The 27,441-nt window shown below is 39.7% G+C and overlaps 1 protein-coding gene across 1 annotated transcript in view; it reads left to right on the top strand.

The window, feature by feature from the left end:
• DIAPH3 (diaphanous related formin 3) overlaps positions 1–27,441 on the top strand; it is a 120,131-nt gene that overhangs the window by 34,852 nt on the left and 57,838 nt on the right. The window contains exons 18-27 of the mRNA XM_082221404.1: positions 2,549–2,638; positions 5,467–5,561; positions 7,719–7,820; positions 8,585–8,824; positions 10,364–10,493; positions 12,401–12,524; positions 17,572–17,737; positions 18,680–18,815; positions 21,332–21,427; positions 21,641–21,706. Coding sequence (XP_082077530.1) covers positions 2,549–2,638; positions 5,467–5,561; positions 7,719–7,820; positions 8,585–8,824; positions 10,364–10,493; positions 12,401–12,524; positions 17,572–17,737; positions 18,680–18,815; positions 21,332–21,427; positions 21,641–21,706 — 1,245 coding nt within the window. The remainder of the gene's footprint in view (positions 1–2,548; positions 2,639–5,466; positions 5,562–7,718; positions 7,821–8,584; positions 8,825–10,363; positions 10,494–12,400; positions 12,525–17,571; positions 17,738–18,679; positions 18,816–21,331; positions 21,428–21,640; positions 21,707–27,441) is intronic.

A 27,441-nucleotide genomic window follows, 5' to 3' on the forward strand; every position in this document is an offset into this window, starting at 1 on the left:
GGCACCTTATCCAATTCCTTATAAAATATAAAACAAACACCTGACTCCCTCTTTTTTCTCTGTAGAGCAGTCCTTTATCCAACAACACATGCCATTTTTTCTTCATTAATCAGGAGAGGGCAGAGACAGAAAACCAGAAGCAAAAATTGTAGCAAACATGAAGCAGTCTGCCTTCTTCCTCCATTCACAATTGCTGTAGGGATTTTTCAAGACATCAAAATACCATTTAAGTACCTTCAAAAGTTCCCGTTCTTTTGGCAGCTGATCTAGTCTCAGCTTTATTTGCATATCTTGCATAGAGAGTGCTTCTCAGTTTGCCAGATTAAGGAGGAACCTTTCCACAGATCATGCCGGAAGTGGAGGCTCTTTCTTTGGCAGCGGGCATGCTCCCACTGTCTCCCCAGTTCTGCCTTCTGAAGGAGCAGGCACAGGGTCAAATGGCGTTTGCTGGTGCCTTGGTCTCTCCAATACTTCTCAGAGAGGTTTGGGAGCGATGATGCCTCTTTCCCTCCCTCCCCACTGCCTTGAGGGGCTGTGAAGAATGTTCACCATGAAATGTGGGTGTGGCTGGAAACTGAGATAATGGTTGTTTTAATCTCTGGAGATACAGCAATGCTGCTGCTGCCGCCACCTCTCCTACACTCAACTCCTGGTTTAGACCTGAGGCTGGGCATGAGGGAGCTGTGGCTAGGTGTGACTTGCGCCCCAGAGCCAGTCTCCAATGATGGAGCCTGGGGGGGGGGTGCCTGGTTGCGCCTCCACAAAAATGCACCCCCCAACCTCCAACAGATCCCTGCTTCAATCCCTTCCATTACCCCACTGTTTTCTGGTTTCTGCTTCCTGTACCTAATCATCTTAATTCTGTGGCTACTGAGCATGCTTAGTGTTCATTGGGCTGACTTTGATATGTGTGCATGTGTGTTGTCCTCTTGCAATTTTTTAAGTGATTACAGTGGTGCCTTGGTTCTCAAATGTAATCCATTCCAGACATCCGTTCCATAACCAAGGTGTGCTTTCCCATAGAAAGTAATGCAAAACAGATTAATCCGCTCCAGACTTTTAAAAACAACCCCTAAAACAGCAATTTAACATGAATTTTACTATCTAACGAGACCATTGATCCATAAAATAAAATCAATAATGAATGTTCTGTACTACAAAATAAATAAAACGGCATTGTAGATGATAAAAATTAAAATTTAAACAATTTCTTACCTGCCCTGATGATAGTCACTGTTTGGGTGGGGGGCGTTTATCCATTTCTGTAGTCACATAATCAGTTGGTAGCCGAACTGGATTCCACATAATCACAAAAACAAATTAACCCAAAAACTCAAAAACAAAATAAATAGCAAAAACAAAAGCGCCAAACTTAATCCGTTCCAGAAGTCCGTTTGACTTCCGAAATGTTTGAAAACCAAGGCGCAGCTTCTGATTGATGCAGGCACCCTGGATACAATAGCTGACAGCTGCTATTTGGCTTCCGAAAAATGTTTGAAAACCGGAACACTTCTGGGTTTTTGGCATTTGGGAACCAAGGTACGACTGTTTTTTGTAATTTTGCAAACCTGAGGGTTCTCTGAAGCATGCTAATACCCCTTTTGTTTTTCATTAGCCCAGTTTTAGCTGGATAACTGTTGGCACTCACAGCATCAGTATGTTGTTAGAGAAAGTTGTAGGCTCAAACCAGAAATAGAGATGGGCATTCAGAAGAATTCATGTGTAAGAGCTACACATGTGATGTACTGACTAGTTATTCTTATGTACCACCTACTACTACCGTAGAGTCATTAGTTTGGTACCTTGCCTTGGTTCCTGCTGCTGGTTTGGGGTTGCACATTGTGGTCCCAAGCAGATGGCTATATGAAACCTAACGTGTGTGTGTGTGTGTGTGTGCAAAAAATTGTATGAGGAAGCAATTTCTTTCCACAGCCATAGTTTATTGTGCTCTTGAAGCCAAATTGCTGTCACAGGTGTGTGTGTGTGTGTGTGAGAGAGAGAGAGAGAGAGCGCGCACACACACTGTTAGGATAGCAATCCAAAGCCCCAACTGAGTTGTGGGGCAGAACATTGACCACTATGAAGTTTTCCTGCTAGCGCCTCCTGTGACGGAAGGCTTTTACTTTTTTGCTTTGCTAGTTCCAGGTTGGCACAGCTTGGATTGTGATCATACTTGGCAATCAGACTGGCTTTGGTATAGTGAATGCATCACTGTCCTGCTTTGTCTTCAGCATAATGCCACATTTTGGGGCCTTTTGTCACCTATACTGCCCATGACTTTGGTGGAAATATCTCCACCCATTCCTAATCTCCAGCAGTGGTGCAGATTGGGGCTTCGGGTTGTGGCTTTACTGCTTACTTTTAAAATCTAGCAACATGAATCTTGTTATGTGCTTCTCATATGTAAGGAATGGAACTTTCTGCACTTGCATTGTGCTTATTTTTATTCATATTTAATTTCAAAACCACAACAAAATATGTATCTTTAGAGAAATATTTGATGCTTAACATTATTGTGTGCTAATAACATTGTTGTGCTTTTTGACAGTAAAAAAAGATGAAAATATTGAAGAGAGAAGTATTAAAAAACGAATCAAAGAACTCAAAATTTTGGATCCAAAGACTGCTCAAAACCTTTGTATGTAAATGCTTTACTTTGTTTAAAACATTTTAGAGTATCAGATTTTTTTGAAAATAACAGTGTGTTCTACTTACTGTATTGTATTATTACTATATTTAGGACTCAATGTGGCTTACAGCTAAAATAGAAACAGCTTAAAACAGAAATTTTAAACTTTTAATTTGTATTAAAGCACGGATTGTCGCCATGGTGTCCTCCATATGTTGTTGAACTCCACCTCCCATCAGTCTCAAGCAGCATGATTCCAACATATGGAGGAAGTTATGCTAGCTTACCCCTGTATAACAACAATATCAACAGTAGGTTTAACTTATGTAATGGTGAGCTTAGGATTCATTACTGTACATACCAGAGCTTTCAGACATTGGAAACTAAATTGCAAAAGTACATAAATTTCTGGAAGATTATCCATCAGAAACAAATATAACTATCAGTAGATGGTTGTTGTTTATATTTAAACTCAGAAATTTTCTTTATTCAGTATTTGCCATCTTCAATGGGGATCTTTCTAATGAGCTTGTTTCTCTTGGCTTGTCCACACTTCAGCTTGTCCTGTACTTTCTGAGAGGTTTTTCATTTGCCCTGCCCCTTCCCTAGGGAAAACCCTCTGTTTACAGTGAATCGTAACAAATGTCAGTTTTCTGCAGATTGACATTTGAAACAATTCAGTGGTAAACAGCAGATTTTCCCAGGGTAAGCAGTGGGGCAAACAAAAAACCTCTTGCACTCTTACCTAGAAAGCGTGGGACAAGCAGAAGTGTGGATGAGCTCTCAGCTTGCTCCCACAGCAGAATTAGTAAGTTTCTCCAGTGGCTTGGGAGAAGAGATAGTTATTGACTAGACAATGGTGACTTCACCATCCATGCTGTTGAGGTGAGGAAATTCCAGTCACGGCACAATCTCGCATCCTCTATGGTATTCTTCTGGAGCAGCTGTTTTGAGTTGGGGGGTGGGCAGTCAGGGGCATAGCTATCTTCTCCGGTACCTGGGGCAACCTGCCCACGAGGCCGCTGCCATGAGCCCTGCTCAGGGGCCACCATCGTCCCTCGCAGCTTTGCTGGCAGGCAGCGGCCCCAACAGCACCCGGAGCGCACTGCACCCGCCTTGCTCCACCTCTGGGGGCAGTACTGCTTTGCAGACGTTTTGATCCTACTTGGCTGACCATCTTCAGAAAGTGGTGATTGGGGCACATGAGCCGCCTTTGTGAGGTGCTGCAGGTTTCAGAGTTCATGAGCTTAACATCTACGTGGAAATGCTGAGTGGGATTATCCAGAGTTTTGGAGTGCATTGCACTCCTTCTTTTGTTTCCTGAAACAGACAGATGCCGTCCAGCCCAACCTATCAGCTCCTGGTACACAGCTCTATTCCTTCTTTACATCTGCAAGTGTGGCAGTGAGTGTGATAGCTCTGTTTCTGACCTCAGTAATGAACTGGATAAGAGCCGTTAAACTGAAGTTTAAACCACATAAGATGATAGAGTTAGTGGGGGTTTCTCTAGACTGGAGGGTGGGGTGTGATCTGCCCTGGATGGGGTTACACTCCCACTGAAGGAGCAGGTGTGTAGCTTTTGGGTACTTCTGGATGCACTTTAGGCTCACGTGACTTCTGTGGTGCAGAGTGCCTTCCATCAGCTTTGTCTGGTAGCCCAGCTATTCTCCTTTTAAGAAATGATAGTCTGAACACATAACCCCAATCTTGGCATGACTGCAGTGGCTTCCAGGCATGATTTGAGTTGTAAAGCCATATGCAGTTCAGGAGTCTCGTACCTCAAGGACCGCCACTCCCCACTTCAACCAACCTGAACCCTACTGTCAGGTGTTGGTGTGGTTGCTCGAGAGCAAACAGGCAAGACTCCAACCTGTCTTTTCCAGGCTTTATTATCTGTACAAAGTATTTACAGTGCAGAGCGTTGCAAGTCCACGTCTGCTCAGTCGCTAGCAGAATCTGGGAGTGGGAAGTCCTTATTCCTTCCCCAGCATAACAGCCGTGTGACCCCCATCCTTCTCCCCTCTCTGCGCGCAAAACTACTGCGCAAAGTGGGCATTGGCAAAGGGGGACTTGCCTCCCCTGCGCTTTGCTCAGGCTCGGTGTTGAGGTCTCCCTAGCATCTTCTGATCCCTGCGCCCCTTCCCCACTGGAGACGGGGCTTTCCTCCTTGCCAGAGGAAGAACTGCTTCGCAAGATCTTTGGAGGCTCCCTGTAACACAACTGCCCTTCCACCTCTCGCCTCTGAGCTGATGGCAGTTCCCTGACACCTCCATTCATCATTGTGGGCCCTTCTCTGCATGCGACTTCCAAAGGAGGTGGCGACAAGACAACAGGCCTTCTCAGTAGTGACTCCCCATTTGTGGCATGCTTTTTCCTTGGGAGGCATGCCTGGCACCATTGCTTTCTGTTTTTAGATGTCAGGCAAAAGCATTTTTATTCACTCAGGCCTTTGGATCCTAATTTTATGCTTAGCTTGTAATGGGATAGGGTTCAGTTGGATTTGCTCTCTGATACATATTATTGATTAATGTTTTAGATTGTTTGTAATGTCTGTTTTTGTAAGTAGCTTTGAGATAACTGCTGTGAGAAAGGCAACTAATAGGTTTAATAGAGAATTTTATTTACTAGTTTATCTTCCATTTGTCTTTCCTTATTTAAGCTTATGTGTCTTGCTAAAGTTATTGATGTGCCACAAATTTATAAAGTGAGCAAGTGGTCACTTTAAAACTTTTTGTAGACATCTCAGCAAGCACTGTAGCTGGACAACATTACTTTTGCTTAGCCAAAATGTGTTCCCATTTGATAAGCATAGTTTGTGTTTGTGTGCTTTTCCTTAGCTATCTTCTTAGGTTATTTTCGGGTACCTTATGAAGAAATAAAAATGATGATACTGGAAATAGATGAAGCCCAGTTGTCGGAGTCTATGCTTCAGGTATGGTGAACTGATAAGCAGCTTCATAATCAGGTTTTTATGAATACAAAACTGTTGGTTTAATGTTTAGCTGACTTGGCTTCTAATCAGAAGGTCAGGATGTAAGTTTAAAATAAAACTAGCCTGATGTAATTCCAGTGATGAAAAGAATACTCTCCTAAACGTCTCCTAAATCATCATCATTCCTTCATCTTAAGGTCCCTGGGCTGGTTACAACCATTGAAAAAGCTACAATAAAACATGGAAGGAGCAAAAGATCATGAAGTTCAAGCTAATGCCTCAAAGCACTATTCACTGCAAAGCCAATCCAGTGCAGATGTAGTCACTTAGTGGGCTACATGATATAGCAAATAGGGATAGATGAAATATTGGGGATTGTCTGGAGTTTTGTTTGTTCCTGGGCTTAAAGACTTTGGGGTGGAGGGAAGAACTGGTTTTCTTGAAGTGTGGAGAGTGATGGGATGATATTCAACATTGTATAAGCAGAATTCATTTTCCTCTTCACCTGCTTCTCCAAGCTCCCCACTTCTACTTTGGAAGGTCCCATTAACTCTCTGGAGTCGATTTGGAAACTGCACAGGTGGGAGGGGAAGAAGTTGTTCTGTTGTGAGAGTGTAAGCCACTTTTGCCTGTGGATGGGCTTCACTAAATATCACTGACTATCCATATTTCAGTGATCAAGTTTTCGAAGTGGCAAGTGTACTCTATTCTTGCAGTTCAGTGACGAACTGCCCCAATTGCTTTAGCGTTCTAAAAACATTCAGTTTAAATATCCCAAGTGATAGGAGATGAATAAAATGGCATGAAATCTCTCTGAAGCAATACAGCAGCCAAGAATTAGAGCAAGAAGTGTTGTATAAATTGTGGTATATATTGATACCTCCCCCCCCCAGCTGTGCTAGTGAATGTGACGAGGTAAGTGGAGGTGGTTGTAATTAGCGCTTAACTAATGTATGGTCTCTCTTGACAGCCATCTAGTAGCATAGGCCACTAGTGGGAGAAGGAGAATGTTCTAATGAAGGTTCTACACCATTCACTTTCTATTAGGCCATGTGTGGTATGAATATCAAACCCTCCCACCTATAAGGTACAGGGTTTTGTTGTAAAACCTCAGGCTTTATTCTGTCAAGTGGGCTCACACAGCATTAGTTTGTTGGTTAAAACCTTTGTGCAAAGCTCTACAGAGCTACAGAATTTCCAGCCCTTTTGTTTATATCATCTGGTACAATTTGTAGCTTGAGTTGAGTGCCATCAAGCTGTAAATTTGTTATCTGTGCTGAATAATGCCATTGGCGTAGATTTAAATCCTAGTGCTAAATACCTTGTCTAGATCAGTTCTTCCCCGCCCTTGTCTCGATCAATTCTTAAGTTAGACTGTAATGATGTACTTTTAATAGTTTACTTTTATTTAAAGGTTATATGTTTATTGGCACAAATTTTCTACGTGGTATCACCATACAAACAAAAAGCAGTTTGCCCAAATAAACAAGCATAGTAACTGATGTAAATAATAACATTTTTTGCTTTTTTTAAAAAAAAATCACACAACTTATGCAACAGTGTAATCAGAGTAATAACATAGTCAATGTTTAAAGTCACATAAAATTTAAAGAATATTTATTGTAGCATAGAAATTCAACATTGGTGTTTTCTGGGAATTAGAATTGCCAGGTTCTGACTAGGAGGCCAGTACAGTAACCCACTTAAGAGTTCACTTCTCCATGAGAAAATAATTTCCAGTTGCCAGCATTCATTAAAAAACTGTTTTTCCCCCACCCCCATATTCTTGTATGGCATTTCTTTTGAAGGCTGTTTATTGACTGCTACTTAGCTTTTTTCCTGGGGCTATGATTACAACAGTTTTCAAGTAGTGAAGAAAATGGAAACTTGCACTTTTAAAAATCAGGAATTTCCGCTTTTGCACTCAACACTTGAATTCTATTTTCTCACTGGAGTCAGTTTTAGTTTTCTTTTTTTAGTGATAAAATCCTTTTTTTCTTTGCATGTGTTGCTGTTTGAGCAAATTCCTTTGATTCTTTGTAAGACTGAATTGAAATTTTTTGAACTGGTTGTGTAAAATAAAAGCTCATGGGAACATTTACTGAGAAAAGACCGTGAAAACTCTTAATATATATCATATATTTTCATGATACATAGAATCTAATAAAACACCTTCCTGAACAAAAACAACTGAATGAATTGTCCAAAATGAAGAGTGAATATGAAAACTTGTCTGAACCAGAACAGTTCTGTATTGTGGTGAGTAGCACTGTTCCTTCTGCTTCATATGTGATGCTAACAATATCACTATAATTTTTGAATCTTTGAAAAGTATTTTAGTATTTTACCTCAAGCTGTATTTTTGTATTTTTTCTACATAACAAATGTAGAAAACTGGGCACTTGCCTTCTAGTTTCTTTTGGTTGTTTGATGGCAGTAAGGGCTATGAGTGTTTGAACAGTGTCCTTGTTAGAGGCAAAAAAGTCCAAGATAATGCTGGGGTTTTGATATACTGCAGGGATTTTGCTTATGCACTTCTGCCACCTTATCCCCTGAATTTAGAATAGTGAAGCAGAAAAAGAATGAAGTCCCAAGAACACATATACACAAATAATTCTCCTATAACATTTTTTGAATAATTATGCTTAGAACTATATGTGTCACTCAAACTTTATTATGGCCTGAGCAACAGCTTATGCACTAATGTACCCCAGTAGTAATGTGTGGTGCTGTGCAAACAGCTTGATAAGAAGCACCTGGAAGACCAGAAGAAATGCTAGTGGGCTTTTTGGCTTAGTATATTCACAAGTTAAATACAGCTGAGAAGGATAATTATTCACAAGTTAAATATTGCTCAAACAAGTGTTCCTCGTTCATTCATCTATTTTGGGGTAGTATATAGGCATGAGCTTTAGCTTCAGTCCATTTGTCATACCTGTAAATCATCCAAGATTAAACCAACCTGCTCCATGCTAAAGCATAACATAGGTTTTAAAAGAGAACTTTTTTCCCTTTTCAATCAGATGAGCAGTGTAAAGAGGCTGAAGCCACGGCTGAGTGCTATTCTTTTTAAGCTTCAGTTTGAGGAGCAGGTGAATAACATCAAACCTGACATCATGGCTGTCAGTGCTGCCTGTGAAGAGATAAAGAAGAGCAGAAGCTTCAGTAAGCTTCTGGAACTAGTATTGCTAATGGGAAACTACATGAATGCAGGATCTCGAAATGCACAGACGTTTGGATTTAACCTCTGCTCCCTATGTAAAGTGAGTCTTTTTAAAGAGCTGTGAATGCTGAGTTCAGTGCTGCAATCACTTGCTTTTCATATTTACAATGCAGTTTAAATTGCTTTCTGTTTTTTGACACCTAACATCTTCAATAATTTCAGCTTAAATGTCTATTCATTTACCCCCCCCCCCCACTTATAAAAGCAGTTAATTTGTTTTGATCTAGACAACAGTAGATATTGTAAATGTGTATGCTCGGTTTCGAGATTGCTGTACAGTTTTAAAAGCTTTGGTGTTTCAAGCCGACAGAAAGAGGTGTGACATGGTGAGCTATTGTTGCTGCTCATTGTCTCAATTACGAATATTTTTAGTAGTACATCAAAAATGAAACTGAAAGCTTGCACTTAGTGAATTCTGTTAAGGGTTCAACGGAGCAAATAATTGGTCCCAGTTCTGCAAGTACTTCAGATTTGTACAACATGGAGTATACTCAGTCAGAGTGGAAATACATTTATTTCAGCTTCTTCTTCTGATTTTGAAGGCTGATATTCTCCAAATATGCACTGGATATGTACATATTTGGCTACTATCTGATACTAAAGCATCAATATTATAATTGAATCTTGCAGTAAAGGTAAAGGGACCCCTGACCATTAGGTCCAGTCATGACCGACTCTGGGGTTGTGGCGCTCATCTCTTTATTGGCCGAGGGAGCTGGCATACAGCTTCCAGGTCATGTGGCCAGCATGACTAAGCCGCTTCTGGCGAACCAGAGCAGCGCACGGAAACGCAGTTTACCATCCCACCAGTTTACCATCCCACCCATTTATCTACTTGCACTTTGACGTGCTTTCGAACTGCTAGGTTGGCAGGAGCAGGGACCGAACGGGAGCTCACCCCGTCACGGGGATTCAAACTGCCGACCTTCTGATTGGCAAGTCCTAGGCTCTGTGGTTTAACCCATAGCGCAACCCGCGTCCCTGAATCGTGCAGTATCTTCCAGTAAATGATTCCTGGTGTGCAGTCTTATTTAGAAATTTTGCAATATCTTCATCCATTAAACATTTTGGGAAACATTCCCTGAATAAAAAAAATTAAACTTTGATGTCAAAATCTGAAAAGCTTATTATTTTATTTTTATTTTAGACATTTTTAGCCCCCCCCCCTTTCCATCAAGGAATTCAGAGCAGATGGTCTCCCACCTACTCAGGCTAAACTTGGTCCTGCTTAATTTCAATAAGGTTGCTACATCGTGTTCCTTTACAAAGCTGGTATCTTCTAGATACTTTACACTGCATCATGAGAGTTGTAGTCCAAAACATTTGGATAGCACCAAATTGGCAAGGACTGCTTTAGACCATGTCCGTGCAAATTGTAACTCTGTAACAGAATTTGAATATGAAAATCAAATTTTCAATTAAAATGGCAAATTAAATCCAATTTTTTTTTTTAATGGTTCAAAACTCAGTTTTCAGATATTGTGCAGGAAAACTGATTTCAATTTCTATAGCATGTAAATCATAAAATATATGATCAAAATGTATTACTGCTTCTGAATATTCACTTACTAATTTCTAGTTAAAGGACACCAAATCAGTTGATCAGAAGACAACACTGCTTCATTTTCTGGTGGAATTGTGTGAAGAGAAGTATCCTGAAGTCCTAAGCTTTGTTGAAGACTTGCAGAGCTTAGATAAAGCAAGCAGAGGTTTGTATTAAAGAATGGGCTAATATATTTTATTCAGCTGTTGTCCAGAATGAATATTTTTTTATTTGAGTGTTGAAGTTTGTATCCACACCCAAGAATTTACATTGCAGAATCCACACCCAAGAATTTACATTGCAGAATTTACTACTTTTCAAGCTTCCTTGTAAGCGGAAGGTCATTTCAGGAAAGTTCATATTGAACTAAGAAAATGTCCAGAGCAGAATAGTGGTGTGCAATAAGAAAGCAGCAACACAGAGTTGGAAATATTGTACATGATACTGGTATGCATCTTTGAAAGGTAAGAAGCTACAAGACTGGCACAAGAATTGTCAAGATTCCAAATCTGAAAAAGATGAGTAGTCCTGCAGTACCAGAGGCTCGAACAGATGTATATCCAAACTGACAAGCAGCAAGCCCTCAAGAATTCTTCACACTTTCAGCCATAGGGATCCTCCCTCCCCCCCCCCAGAAAGAAGAAGCCATGCTGCACTTAATGCCAGGTTATCCTGCACATCCTGTATACTTTTGCTTTGCACCACAGTAGCAGGCCAACATGAATGTATGGGCTGAAAAGTTGGCCACTGAAATTTGCCAGGAGTGTAAGGGACAGATTTAAGACCCCCTGAGATCCAGAAATGAGCGCCATTACTGGCTCACATGCTTAGTCATCAAACATGCTGGGCATTGTACCTACTGAACATTTAGTTTCACAGGCCCAGAGGCACTCTGGAGTCTTTTTTATGGTGCAACAGAATGGGGATTTGTGGATGATTCTGCTCCAAAGTGGTTCTACATATTCTGAATAAAAGAGTCAAGATGAAAATATTGAGGTCCATTCGGATAGTGCTTGAACTACAGAGTACCCAGGCACACAGAAGAAGACACACACATTCTGATATGGTGCTCATGAAAGTTCAACATTTCCCCCAGTATCTGAGCCACTTCCAGTACAGGTAGTTGCTGTTTGGGTTCATAGTCACATCCAAAGTTTCACTTAGGTACTAGTGGTGCTTGGGGCACATCTCAGGATACAAGTGGTGTTTCTTTATCCCAGGGGCAGCTAATCTGTGGTCTTTCAGATATTTTTGGATTCCAGCTCCCAACAGTCCAGGCAGCAAGAGAAATAGTCAGAGGTAGTGGGAGTCGTAGTCCAGCTAGAGATGGAGGTTCAAAGGTTAGACACCCTGCTCTACTTAGTTGACATTTTATTTTGAACATAACTCAGGTATTCTCCGTAGAGAGGTTTATAAATTCTGGAATCCATATTTATTTGCTCTTGCTCCTTGAATCAAGTGCTTCAGCCCATTCAAATCTATCTCACCTATACTAGAGACCACAGTTTCACAGTGATCTGAGAGAAAAGTTTTCTGGAGCAAATCCTGAAACAGGAGAGCAAAACTAGAAGTTCAAAATTTTAACATGTTTCTATCTGGAAAACAGACTGGCTGGTACATGAAGTCATGTGCACCTCATGGTTATTAGTCTACTCTTGGTAATTATATGCTTCACCAGGATACTATAAACAAGTTTTGCACCTACCACTGAACAACTTTCTCCCTTTAAGATGAGAGAGTCTGGCAGAAGCATATGTCCCCATGAAGAGTAAGTACTATAGTATGTTTGGTACTAATTGTATACCTATATACTGTCTCAACTGTGATCAGTATGCCCTCTCCAAATCACTCAATTAACTAGTCAGAGCCTGAGAACATTTGCTGTTTCCGGTGATGTGACTGAGTAAATTTATTAAACTGATCATTCATGAAGATATTGAGTAGATGGTAGAACTCAACACATGACAAAAGTATTTCATAATGTGGACTTAGAGGAATCTTTGCAAGAAAGCATCTACTAACCGTATTCACCTTTTGATATGTGTGAGGTTTTAATTATAAATATATGCTTAGTTTCAGCAGAAAGCTTGGAGAAGAGCCTGAAGCAGATGGAAAGGCAGCTTATACAACTTGAGAAGGATTTAGAGACCTTTCCCCTTTCTGAAGATATTCATGACAAATTTGTGACAAAGATGTCCATATCCTTTTGCTGCTAAATAACTTATCTGGCTTTGTCTAAGGTTCTTTAACACTTTTAAAATTTATTTGCATAATCTTTATTAAAGTTATAGCCATCACTTCTGACAACCCTGACCTCATTTCTACCTTGAATTACTAAGAACCTAAAACGGCTTTAATGAAGATTCACCTATAATTCATAATCTGAAGGTAGTCCTGTGTCATCTCCAGTGGTTTGGCGTTTTCGTCATATAGGCATGAAAGTGCTCATTGAATGGAAAATATTACTGGAGGAAACAGTTGAGAAGTTGACTAGTTAAGCACTACAACTTAAATTGGATGGAAAACAGCTTAATTTAGCTATGAGGGAAGAGTTGCCAGCTCGGGGTATCAATTTAGATTGCCCATTTTGATTATTTTTTTAGTCTGAACTACAAACTAATTTCAGTTTTTTAAAGCTTCTTTTCTCTTACTGTTTGGAATTGTATGTGTAATTATTCCTTTGAATTTATAGGAGCCGCCATCATTCTTTTCCATAAATCCTGTGCATCTTACCTGCTAATTTTGGTTCAGGTTTTTTCCTTTCAGATGTTTTTTGATGTGATTTTTTTCTCTCTGTGTCTGGTTGGTAATTCACTAAGAAGCAAGTAGCATTAGCACAAAAGACAGCACCGGGGGGGGGGGCGTCCACAAAAAGCAGATAGATGTGCTCTTGTGGGTTTCTTGTTTTTGTTGGCCTGTAGGAAGGTTTAATGAAGGTATGAAAGAACTAATTGTCTGCAGCTCTAAACCATTATGCTTCACATTCAGTTCCCATGACACTTCATGTTACTAACCAGAGTAATGTTAGCTGTTGGCCATTTGAGGCTACAGAATGTATTTTCATATTTAACACTTGGTCAGTACATTGGTATTGTACATAAATATCTATTTATTTCTTAAAATGTATATACTACCTGGTTGTAAGAAATCTCAAAGAAGATTACAAAAAGAATAAAACAATAAAATTATCAATTAAAACAATTAACAGTTTTAATCAGCAATAAAGTAAAAACAGATTAAAACACATCAACATGCTAGGTATCTGGTAGGCCTATCTAAACAAAAATATTTTAGCACATGCCGAAAAGTGTACAGTGGGGGCACCTGTTCCATATCAATAGGCAACAAGTTCCAAAGTATAGGTGCTGCCGCAATAAAATATTGATTTCTTATAAATGTGGAACAGGTATTAGGGTTACTTCTGCAAATTGAAGCAATCAAATGGGCGCATGTGGGGTAAAGTGTCTCTGAGGTCAACCAGTCCCAAGGGCTTTATATACTAATTGTAACACCTTGAACTTGGCCCGGTAGCAAATCTGTAACTAGTGCAAATCACTTAAGAGCACGTATTTATATGCTGACAATGCCTTATTCCTGTCAGCAATTGTGCTGCAACAATCTGCACTGACTGCAGTTTTCAGATCAAGCACAAGGGAAGCCCGACATAAAAGCGCATTGCAGTAATCTAGTCTTGAAGTAACCAGAGTGTGAAGTACTCTGACCAAGCTTTTCCTGTCTAGAAATGCTCATAGCTGTCAAATCAATTGTAGTTGACAAAAGACACTTCTAGCCTCTGAGCAACTGAGCCTCCATTGACACAGCTGGATCCAGAAGCACCCCCAGAATGCAAACCTGCTTAGTGCAACCTCATCCGGAATAGGCAACTGACCAATTTCTCGGACATGGGAACCACTTGTCCATAGTGTCTCTAACATGCCCGGATTGTTTTCAGTCATCTTTCTCACTACTTTATCCAAGCAATGGCCCACACAGTTGCATGTCCAGGCCTGAACCCAGATTGGAATGAATCTAAATAATTTGTGTCATCCAAGAATACATTCAGCTGCCACACCACAGCCGTCTCCACCACCTCCCCCCAAAGTGGGTATATTCAACTGGTGAATAGTTGTTCCAGTCTAAGAGGTCCAGAGCTGGGGGGGGGGGGGTTTTAGGAGCAGCCGCACTACTGCCTCTTTCAAGGCAGCAGGGATCACCCCTTCACATCCACTGAATGTGGATATAAATGCATTCCATTTTAAAACAGTCCTGCCTGAATGTCTCTTGCACCATACCGAGCAATACAGTTTCTACTGGCACAGTCACCAAGGTGTAATGACACTTCTATAGGTATTGCTGCCTTCTAGCCTATGATTGTCCAGAATCAGCAGTTGATCACCTGAATGATAAGGATTTGAAGCTCTCAGAATGGTTAGCAATTTTCTGTGCTTTCGCATGTAAGCATGGCTATGCATGCACATGGTAATTTTAATTTTGTCTTTGCTGTCTTAACTGCCACCTTGAAAGCATTCTAGCATATACATTGCTTGCCTGAAGGACAGCACTGAACATGGAAATGTATTCATAAAACCTACCTACAGGTTTACACACAGGTTACTCTTATTTATAAGAGAGTGTATTATCTGAAACTTCACAGAAATACCTCACCATTTCAACCAAATTCACATGTGACACTTAAACAGATGGTTTGATCTTTAAACACTGTTAAGATGCAATAGTTAGCTCTCTTCTGCTAACACTCCCTATAGGCAGGGAATAATTGAGGAACAGTGGAGTTACATGTGGTTTCTGGTAATGGCTGTGAGCTTTCTAATTAAAGACACTCACTTCCAGGAAAACTGGAGTTACGATAAATTACAAACCAAAGGAGACTTGATGTAAAGGTTAGATGAACCTGCACAGCGTGAAGAAGTTGGGGGCTGTCCGAGCTCTTATTGTTATGACAGGGGAAGTTGAATGATGCTGATGTCTTTTGAAAGGCACACAGCTCGTAAAAAGCATTCGGTGGGAAAGCTGAGACAGGAAGGATGGGGCTTTGTGAAAACTAATTTCTCACTTGCCATACAATTACGCTCTGTAGGCAACTTGGCTATTACATCCTGTCACTAAATATCATAACCTGGAGCCGGCTAATGAATTGATTAGCATTCATATTTCTTTTAGAAGTCGGATATGTGCACAGCCAGTGGGTTCTATTATTGATAGAATCTATAATTATATAAAAGACTTCCTTACTGGATTATTCTAGTTAGCTGTCCATTGCAGTTGTGTACACTACTTTACATGCAATTAAATCCCCACCCCTGCTTTTTTTGCTGTAGATAGGAATTCCAGAGAAATAAAGCATAGAACATTAAAGCCATTTATGCAAACATTATGATGAAATGTAATTAAAATTACTTGATAGGTATAGATGTGCAAACAAGTTAAATGAAAATTGGGTCCTTGAACAGTTTTGAGAAGCTCACATTTCTCTTTGATTATAATACAGGCACACCATTATCAAAATACACGATAAGCTCTAGAGCTCTTATCTACAAAAACAAATTGATAAAATACTTTTGTCCGTTTTTTCTTGCACCACTTTGTCACTTTAGAAAGCAATTTAAATATATATTGCAAGAGACGACAAATCTATAAAAATAATTTTATGAACTAAATGGTATTTTGTACTTCTGTACTTTTTCAGAGTAGCAGGAAAATAGTGTCTCATTTTATCAAGAAAATGACAGTTTTGGAAATAAAGCATTTAGTACCCTGCTAAATTTTGCTTGATTAATAATAGTAATACGTTTTAATAGTGTGCTGATCGTTAAAGGGATTTATATAAATTGTTCTCTGTGAGATGATAGTATTGGCTATGTATGATGATCTGTTGATGTAAAATTAAATTGCCAGTGGAACCAACTTGATATAGGTACATAGTGAAAATGCTATCTGAATGATGACTTCCTATTATGCTTAGCAAAATTATAAGAACTGAGACTCTAGAAACACAGGAGGCGAGAAGTTTAGGAATATTGGTTCGGTTGTAACAAGCACCTTTTCATGTTTGATTTTCATTGTGCATTTACTAGCATGGTTTGTTTAAGTATTAAGAGGCTTTAAAGATTATCAGAAATTCAGCCAAAAAATCACAAAATGACATGTGTAGAGGAATACTATGAAGAAAAAATAAAGTATCTGCTGAGAGTGTTGCAAGGAGATCTGTAACATTGTAGTATACTAGATAAAAGAAAAAGTGATGATTACTAATTGGGAAAAATATAGATATGTTTAAGAAAATGTTGGCAATGTTGTGTATTTTAAACCCCAAAAAAGTTGCAGAGGCATGGAAGTGAACAATTATGTGAGTGAACAAAAGTGAAAGTTTAATTAGAATATTAAAGTGCTGAACTGTTTCCCAATACTTTTCTTTATTAAAATTACTGCCAAACATTTATTTTTGAGCATTAATAAAATATTAGTTAGAGAACAGTAATTCTCATTGATTTTGAGAAGGATCAGTAAGTTTGTTACCAAAGAAGTTCACTTGTTTGAATGTTTCAGAGGACTAGCGCTTTGAGTAACTAATCTATGTATTTTTGCAGTGTTTAGTTTGTGTTGTATTGGTGCCCAAGAAGAAATCTCTTATTTAGAGTATTTGCTCCCTGCTCTTCGAGGTGGGGGGAACAGCCTCCCAGAGCAGCTTACATGCAGTTAGTTAAAGCAAAATATTCCCACTAGTTTGTTATCTAAGTGGGACTTGGGTTGTGCAGAGGCAATTAATCTTTGAGGTATGAAAAATGTAGGAAGAATAAAAAGGAAAAATCGAAAAATGCTGACTATGAGAAGAACTACATGCTATTGGAGAGGTGTTGTTACTGCTGATAACTTGCTATTTCCTCTTTCCTGGAAACTTAGTATTCTCTATTTATTTTGATTGATTGATTGATTGATTGATTGATTGATTGAATGAATGAATTTATATCCCGACCCTCTTCCTGAAGAAGCCCAGACTGGCAAACAAAGCAAAATAATTGTAAAACCCTAAAACTTTCTAAAAATGTACTCTCTTCCATCCAGTGATCTTGGAGTTGCCAGGAACAATATTCTTCAGCTACCAAACACCTGAGTAAATGGGAATGTTTTCAAATTCTTCCTGAAAGTTAGTGAGAATGGAGACAGGTGCACCTCAATATGGAAGTCATTTGACAATCAGTTTTGTAACCTTAACAAACTTAATACACCTTTGCAATTCAAGCACGGGAACAGTTCCAGAAACTTTTGAGGATGCATAACAGTATGGAAACACTCTATCGGAATGTAATGGAATTTTATGCCGTCGATTGGAAGAAAGTTTCAGTGGAAGAATTTCTAACTGACTTGAACAATTTTAGGACAATGTTTATGGTAAATCTTATTACAATCAAATTCTAGACTCTGCAGAAGTAGTATAGATGAATATACTTTTGCTTCACAGGTTCAGCTATTCTTTACATCACTAAGAACAGCCAGCCACAACCTTGTGTCTCCATATATTGTTGGACTACAATCTCAGCATGGCCAGTGGTCAGACATGTTGGAAGTTAACAGTCCAACATCATCTGGTGGACTGAAGGTTGGGGAAGGCTGACTAGAAAGATGAGTATATGTTTTGTTGGTAGCAGCAACCTAATATGCAAGCATGGTGGACCATTTTACCCCAAGTTACATGAGAACCAGATACATTTGAAACAGCAGCTACTAGTCTAGGTATAGAACTCTGCCGCTGCCCCTTACTTCAGGTGTTCAGGGGAGAGTGCTGATCCTGATTCCTGCATAGCCATAATGGTATGACCTCTCATATCAGCACAAGAGGCAGGTCTCTGCATGCCTGGGGTTTCCTAAGGTATGCACAAATACAAAAAATATTTGTCATAAATAAATAAAATGGGGCAACCTTTCCCTGCCACCCCTCCCCCCTAAACAAAACATAACAATAAAAGCAGGGAGGAATAGCAAGGGGATGCACAGGTGAGAAGAGTGGTCTACAAAAATTGCCCACTCACTGCATGAACACCATTTTTTAACATTAAGGCTAAACAGCTGGGCTGACTTGGATGTGTGCAAGAGGAAGAAGCAGTATAGGTTGAAGGAGTGAAAGTGGGGTAGGAAAGGCAAGAGGTGACAGCTTTTTAAAACAACCCTAGTACTATAACAGATTCTACTGCTGTGGTGGTGTTTTATTGTTGTAAACTGCTTTAGGATTTATTTTCAAATGAAAAGCAGCATAGAAATGATTTTAAATAGGCATGTATACATTTTTCTAAGTCATAATTGTTTATGCTGGTGAAATTTAATATATTTTGCTAGCAAGCTGCAAAGGAGAATATGAGAAGAAAAGAAGCAGAAGAAAAGCAGAGACGTGCTAGAATTGCTAAAGAAAAAGCAGAAAGGGAAAAAATAGAAAGACAAAGAAAGAAAAAGTGTTTGTTGGAAATGAAAACAGGTAATGTGGACAGGAACCTTGTTCTTGTAATATTGCTTGTGTTACTAACTCGATGACTTCTAAAAGCAGAACTGGTTGTTTCACTTCACAAATGTGCTTAAATCTGACTAATCATTTCAGGGCAATGTTTTGCTTGTGTGGAGAATTAAATTCCTATTATTTCCCGTTAATGCCACACTTTCTTTGCTTTCCACATTTTTCTTGCCCTCAAGCTAACATTGAGATGCTTGGGAAATGTGGTGCACTTTGCCCATGCTCTGGCCCCTCTTGCCTTACCTCTGGTTGTGCTGATGTTTGCCTCTTGGCTCTTGCTATGGCGTTAGGGGGCTAAGTAAGGTGAGTTCCTTGCTCACCCATGCCAGCACTCTTTCCTTGATTCAAGATGCTGCATGCTCCTACTTCCCAGCTTTGCACGGCACACCTCCCACAACACGTAGAAGTAGTGGGTAGGTACCTCCCAAATTTTAAGTGGACCTGAAATTGGAAAATGCTGCAACTATATCCTATCCTAGGCCAGCCTTTCTTGACCTTGGGTCCCCATGTGGTCTTAACTACAACTCCCATCATCCCTGACCTGGCTGGTTAGGAATGGATTGAGAACAACATCTGGGGACTCGAGGATGAAAAAGACTGCCCTAAACTAATCTGTCCATGCCGAAAATCCCATTTACTTTCTGAGCTGGAGGAGAGTTTACTGGGGACATGGTGCTCAGTTCATAATGTAGATTGTCCTAAAAACTATCATTTTTAATCTTTATTTCTTCATCTTTTGTTCTGCTTATACAGTTTCCTTAGCATAGGAAAAAATCTACTTATGATGTTATAGGTTCAGAGCTATGCAGCAGTACAATCAGCATATGCCTAAATTGTTAAAAGGGGGTTTGGCATTAGCTCAGTTTGTCAGCTGGCTCAGCAAGCATATCGGTTTCATTTCAGTAGGAGAAGAATATTACTTTAAAGTTAGCAGTAAAAATGGTAACTTATTGCCTACAGATTGTCCTTTGATCGAAACATTTAAGGCAGTTTGCAATTCTGCATCCCAGCTCATCTGGGGTTCATAAAATCATAGAAGGGACCCCAAGGAAGGGAAGGGACCTTGGAAGGGACCCCGAGGGTCATCTACTCCACCCCCCTGCAGTGCAGGAACTTCAGCTAAAGCATCCATGACAGATGGCCACCCAACCTCTGCTTAAAATCCTCCAAGGAAAGAGAGTCCACCACCTCTTGTAGGAGTCTGCTCCACTGTCAAACAGCCCTTACTGTCAGAATGTTCTTTCTGACGTTTAGTCAGAATCTCCTTTCTCGTAACTTGAAGCCATTGATTCGAGTCCTGCCCTCCAGAGCAGAAGAAAACAAGCTTGCTACATCTTCCATGTGATAGCCCTTCAGATGTTTGAAGATGGCTATTATATTTACTCTCAGCCTCTTATCTAGGCTAAATATACCAAAATCCCTCAACTGTTCCTCATAAGACTTGCTTTCCAGAACCTTTATCTTGGTTGCCCTCCTCTACGCACATTTCAACTTGTCAATATCCTTCTTAAATTGTGGTGCCCGTTGCATATCTTCCGTCTGAGAAATCGAAAACAATTTTGTGCAGATTACTTGACGTAACTTGAATTACATTTTTTTGAAACAAACAACTGCAAAATTATTGTTGAATGGGAAGTATATGTGCAGTTGAATGGGAAGTATATGTGCAGTATATGTGCAAGCTTTAAGTTGCTCTTTTGAAATTGTATGCAGCTGTATAAGACCCTATAGCAGAGAAACTAAACTGTGTTGGCTCAGACGTAGTACTGGCTTATGGACAGTCCTCCCAAAGGCTGCAAGCCCATGGAGGGTGCAGCCAGCGGGAGTAGGCGTTACTAAAGTTGGTATGACTACTTTGTACCAGCTATCTCTGGTCTGTGTCTCTGCATATGTGTGTGTGTGTACGCACGCGCGCACACACACACGTGTGTGCATAGTTTCAGATCAAACTATACTTTGAATGAATTCTGCTTTTTTAAATGCAGCGTTAAATGGTTAAAAAAATACAGAGGATCGAAGTATTTAGTGAATGAAAGTCTATTTTCACAAATCCATAAATGATCCATTTAGGGAAGCAGAATCTGAACATCTAATATACTGTATGCAAATAATCATTTTCATCTTGGAAGATGATGTAACCTGCTTCTGCAAACCCACATGGCTTTAGGATGTGGCTTCATTCAGGGTTCAGAGATATTAGAAGCATATGAATGATGTTGCATTATATTTAAAGTTACTGCTCTATTTCATTTTAGGACGCAGTGGTGTGAGGTGAATCAAATGAACTTGCATTAGTGGACACAATATGAACACTAACAGGGCTGACTTCTTGGAGATCTGATTTATGAGTAAATTAAAGGCTTGTCTGAATTTGGAATTGCCAGCTTTTTATTGCTACGGTTTCTTCTCCAGCCCTGTAAATCCTTTGGCATTGCTATGGTAACCATGAAAGCTGAAGGAATTCCCTCCATCTCTTTTTACAGAGGGTGATGAGACAGGTGTGATGGATAGCCTACTGGAGGCCTTGCAGTCAGGTGCTGCTTTTCGAGACAGAAGAAAACGCACAACAAGGGCTAAAGGTGAATACTCCTCCCCCTTCTTTTATAGATTTAGGGCACAGGACTATTTACTACAGAATGCATCAGTTGGTGGAGAACTACTTATAGTAACCACATTAAATGATAATTTGTAAAGTTTTCAGAGTACACCTTTGCTTCCAGGAAACTACCTTTTGGAAATACACTTTTGTGTAAATATTAAAAATACTTGTTTTTTTCTTCTTTTTCCTATAGATACAGATGTGCCACAGAATTTCAGCCCAACCTCTGAAAGACCTGTTCTGAAAGCTTGTAACCATGGTAATTCATAAATCATATCTTTTTACTGTTGATTCCTATTGATTTCCATAAGGGTCTGTTATATTCCTTATTTACTGTCATATCTGGAATAAGCCACTGGGATTGGCTTGCCAAATGGAAGTCACTTAGTGTCAACATTCTTAAAAGTTTTCTTCTTATCTTTACATATCTGACCTGCATTTTTACTTTGTCTAAAATCTGAAGAGTTGTAGATGCCAAATAACATAATTCAAAATACTAGTAAAGTATGTCTTTAGCTCTTGAATTTAAATATATTGTCTTATTTATAAAATAGGTTAAGCGTTACTTTGTTGTAAAATAGCATTAAAAAAGAAAAGGTTTTTTATTTATTAACTCAGTGGTTTATAAAATATCATTGTTAAGGATCTGAGTATGATTCAGGAAAGACTGTATTTCATATTATGAAGAATGTAAGTACCATTTCACATGTTGGGCAAAAAATAATAATATTAAATATTCAGGTTTGTGAATTTAAGCAGAGGATTTTATCTGTTTATTTCACCTACAAAGGAAAAGAATATTTTCTTTACCTTATTTTATTAAGTAATTTCTTTTATTAAGTAATGCTTACTTAATATATGCACAAAAATCATGGGGGGAATATAGCTAGCCATTTTATAGTTTTAGAATATGATGCACTCCCTGTTCCCTGTGGTCCGAAGAACCTTGCTGAAGTGAAGCAGGTTTAGAACTGGTCAGGACTGGGAGACTGCATAGAAGTCCTGTGTACACTGTCTTGAATTTCATGGGAAAAAATGCAGTGAAATACATTTCACTATACAGTGGTACCTTGGGTTACAGACGCTTCAGGTTACAGACTCTGCTAACCCAGAAATAGTACCTTGGGTTAAGAACTTTGCTTCAGGATGAGAACAGAAATCGTGCTCCGGCAGCGCAGCGACAGCAGGAGGCCCCATTAGCTAAAGTGGTCTTCAGGTTAAGAACAGTTTCAGGTTAAGAACGGACCTCCAGTGGTCCCTTGGGTTAAGAACTTAATTCGTTCTGGAGGTCATTCTTAACCTGAAACTGTTCTTAACCTGAGGTACCACTTTAGCTAATGGGGCCTCCTGCTGCCAGAGCACAATTTCTGTTCTCATCCTGAAGCAAAGTTCTTAACCCGAGGTACTATTTCCGGGTTAGTGGAGTGTGTAACCTGAAGCGTCTGTAACCCAAGGTACCAATGTATGTGTAAGCTATTCTACTTGGAGTGATCTTTGTAGAAGCAATACATGGTTTGTTTTTTGTTATGAAAATTTCCCTGTTGTGAGGTTAAAGCTGATTATTTGCTACTGCTGCTAAAAACCATTTCAAAGGCAAGCTGATTCATCTTCCTTTTTTATGAATCTGGAAATACAAAACCCTACTAGAACATATGGGTTACTTTGCTGGCTCAGTCTAAAATGCACCTAATGCAGCATCTGCTTTCAGCAGCAGTCAGCCAGATTGCTCACAAGCAAGGTGTGGTGGCCTTCTTCTGTCTGTCCCAGCATCTAGTCTTTAGAGGTATACTGCTTCTATAGAGGTTCTGTTTAGCTACTATGGGCATTGCTTGGTAGTTTATGTGGTGTCCAAGCTTTTTTCAAAGAGGGCCAGATTTGATGAAGTGAAGGGCCATGAGGGCCAACCAAAGTTGTTAACCTTTTTTAGGATTGAAGTTGTTGGGGTTCTTTTTACCCCAGGAAATATACTACTGTACTACTGTGGGGGCCAGAATAAACTGACCAGCGGGCTGGATGAGGCCCCCGAAATGAACTTTCAACATGCCTGGTTATGGCCATTGCTGCACCCTGTAGCAGTGAATTCCATAATAGTGTGTTGTGTGGTTCAGCACTTGTTTTTATTGGTCCCAACCCTACCGCTGATCAACTTTCTCTTGTTGGAAGATTCTTAATTTACTGTTGCAGTTGGTTGAGCCCTGAAACCGGGATGGATAAGTTCTGGCATGCCTTTAAATATGCAACCTTTCGATGTCAATCTAGTTTTAGAAACAGTTTTGAAGGACAGCAGAAGCTGATCAGACTGTAAAATGGGATCAGGTAAATCAACTTTGTGAAAAGGGAGAAAATGTCTAATGCACCTATGTCACAACTCAATATTGTTTAAAGTGTCTTTGTAAGTATTTTTAATGGCACCTGAAGAACTGAAATTTTCAGATAGTCAATAAAGAGAAGTCTTATGAAAATTGTTTAAAAAAAGCAATTCTAGACATTGCATCTGTCACTGATCTCATTCCCTACCAACAGTGACCCTTTCCGTCTAGACACTGACTAATGATTTTCAGAGCTTCGTTAAACCAGTTATAGAAGATTGTTGTCAGGCATTCTCCACTAAATTGCTTTCCTAAGCTATGTAGACATTCTGGTCAGGAGTTTTCAAACACTGATTTTAAGTAGCAATATTCTGTAGAATAGGTTGGTGGGGGGAAAGAACATAACAGAGAGGAAACATGGCAATGTGTGTGTGTAATTTGTAAAGATCACATGATACTCCTCCTATGCAAGTAAGCCACCAATTGTCAGAGATGGATGTGTTGGCACTTCTCAATGCGTCACTTCTCCCTGTATGGGTGACTTGCTTCCATTCTCTTATATGGAGAATATGGCCCCTGTTCCTGGTGTCAATTGTTATGTGAAGGGCTAGATCTTGGTATTCTCCCAGTGCAAGTGATTTGTAACGTTAATTCCTACCTAAGGTTGTGTATACACAGAATTATGTACAGTGGTACCTCGCAAGACGAATGCCTCACAAGACGAAAAAAGCGCAAGACGAAAGAGTTTTCAATTTTTTGAGTCGTTCCGCAAGATGAATTTCCCTATAGGCTTGCTTCGCAAGACGAAACGTCTTGCGAGTTCTTGCGAGTTTGTTTCCTTTTCCTTAAAGCCGCTAAGCCGTTAATAGCCGTGCTTCGCAAGACGAAAAAACCGCAAGACGAAGAGACTCGCAGAACGGATTAATTTTGTCTTGCGAGGCACCACTGTACATAGAACTCTGTAGAGGCTACTTCAGTGCAGCTAAGGGGAAGGACCATAAATAACTGGTGGAGACTGTGTTCTGCATGCAGAAGGTCCCATGTTCAATCCCTGGCATCTCCAGGTAAGGCTGGGAAAGATTGGTCTGAAGCCCTGGATAACGATGCTGTTGATGCTGACAATACTGAGTAGATGAATCAGTCGTCTGATTTGGATTAAGGGAACTTCCTATGTTCCCTTGTAGGACAGAAAAGTGGATTGATGGAATCTGGAGATTCAGTAACCATGGCAGGAACACTTGTTTTGGCTAGTGGGCTGCAATCACCAACCTCGCCTACTACAAGATATGGTAGAACTTAGGGTATCCTGGGAAGACTCCACAGTAAGGGTAATCATGAGTTTTTTACCTTTCTGGTGGCAACTCAGAGAAGAGCTCTGCTACTAGCCTTGCGAAGTTGAGTGGCTCAATAGTATGGATGCCAGATACCATTACTACAAAGCCTCAGGAAGAGGCATGTTGCTAGGCTGATAATGGACATTAGCCTAAGCCCCCACAATAGCATTTCTTTCTGAGTAGTGGAGCCATGTTTTCAAAACCTTTTGTCATTTATTATAGATTGAACTTCGTAGCTAAGTAATAATCTCTTTGAGTGGTGGCAGAAATTTCTCTCTAATAATTTTGAGGGCCCATATTTGAAAGCCTTTCCGTTAGCAATATTTCCTCCCAGCATATTTACATTGGTGATTTTTTAAAATATATATTATAGTGTATTTAAGACCAGGTCTTTGCAAAAGTTTGTTTAAAAACCACCTGTCTCATAAGCATTCATTTCCAGACTCCTAGTCTTGAGAAACTTGCCTATATATCCAGAAAGCTCTTTTGTTAATACTAACACTAGGGGGTGCCATTCATCCATTGTTTAGCTCTAGATTGCTTTGAAAATGCGGGCAGCAAAATTTTCTCACGTCAGAATGAAATGAATTCTATAATGAAATAATGCATAAAAAAGCTATTATGAAATTCATGTATAACGAGCTAGATATATATCGTATAAACTAAAGACGTCTGCTACCTAGCTGTTATTGCCATACTGCCTGGTAAAATAATTATTACTGTCCTGACATTTCATAAATATACATAAATGAAGAGGGTACAAGCATTAATTTTAAAGTTTGGAGAACAATATAATGGTAATATTTACTTTCATGATGCTGTATACTGCATGCACTTCATTCAGTTGAAACTAATTTTATAGTTTTTAGCTTAATCAGGTTTGTTCTTAGCCTTAGGCACATTAAGTATTTACAGCTAGCATAAACAGCACTTAAGTGGTATTATAATAATGAGCAAAATTTTTGGTCATTGTTGGATAAAGTGTTAAGATAGCAAAGGAAATGTATACTTTTACAGTTGTACTGTAGGTGGTACTCTTTTACTGCTTCTTCTGAGGGTAGGGGCAGAATAAATATATATTCAATTCAGTGTGATCCATCATCAGGCAACTGTTCAAAAAGTAGCATTCTTAAATGCTCTCAAATGTCCAGTAGCAAAAATAAATGAAGGGCATAGTGCATTAAGGGATTTCCAGTGGAGTCTCTCAGGGCAGAGGAAACTGCTGCGAGAGAGAGCTCATGGGACAGATTGTGCTCTTACTGCCTTTAGCAATAGCTTCCTAACTAATCAGTCTCCAGGCTTACACCCTGCTTTAACTTGAGCTGCTTTCTGTTTGCTAGGCACTGACTGAAAACAGGACACAGCCAATTATTCTCTGCTGAGTTAACCCATTTCACTTTATCCAGTGGAAAGCATGATTGCCTCCGTATGGCAACATATTCTTCATGTGTTTTCATTTTTAGTTACACATCTTCTAAATTAGGTAAATAACAAATTATTTCAAATAAGTTTTAATTAAAACATTCACATATTTCTGTTAGGTACTCAGAGGTTTTTCTGTTGAGACAGTTAGCACGTTGAAAAAACCAATCCTGTACATCCGAGTTACGCAAATAATGTGAAATGACACTTATGCAGAAGTAATTGCCCAAATAAGAACATAAGAAGGGCCTGCAGGATCAGGCCAAAGGGACATCTAGGCCCACATCCTCTTCTCCCAGTTGCCAACCAGATGCTTGTGGATAACCCCCCACAAGCGGGATCCGGGCACCAGAGCTCGTTTTTCTTGTGGTTTTCAGAAGCATTACTGCCTTTGACTGTGAAGGCAGAGCTTAGCCATCCTGGCTGGTTGGCTATAAACCGCTGTGCTTTGTGGTTTTTAATTTAATAATTTCACCCCACATTTTTGGTCTCTACTTTATTCAAAGACTACTCTGTGGCTGGTATTTAAAGCAGAATGTAAGTACATTTTTCCTTGAAGTGCTGGTAAATGATAAGTGTATGTTCCCAATTGGCAATATCCTTTATTTAGAAGAACTTAAACATAAGAACAACCTGCTGGCTCACACCAAAGGTCTAGCATCCTGTTCTCACAGTGACCATCCAAATGCCTATGGGAATCCCACATATAGGAGGAGATGAGTGTGCAATAGCAGTCTCCCCACTTGTGATTCAAGCAACTGGCATTCGGAGGCAGACTGCCTGCCACGGGGGAGGTGGAAAGTAGCCACCGTGGCTATTAGCTATCAAAAGCCTTGCCCTCCTTTAAAGCTAATCAAGTTGATGGCCATCATTACTTCTTGTGGGAACAAATGCCATTGTTCTGTGCACTGTGTTTTTTTGTCTGACCT

This window comes from Podarcis vaucheri, assembly GCF_965113315.1.
Source record: "Podarcis vaucheri genome assembly, chromosome: 4".
In the NCBI taxonomy this organism is placed as follows: domain Eukaryota; kingdom Metazoa; phylum Chordata; class Lepidosauria; order Squamata; family Lacertidae; genus Podarcis; species Podarcis vaucheri.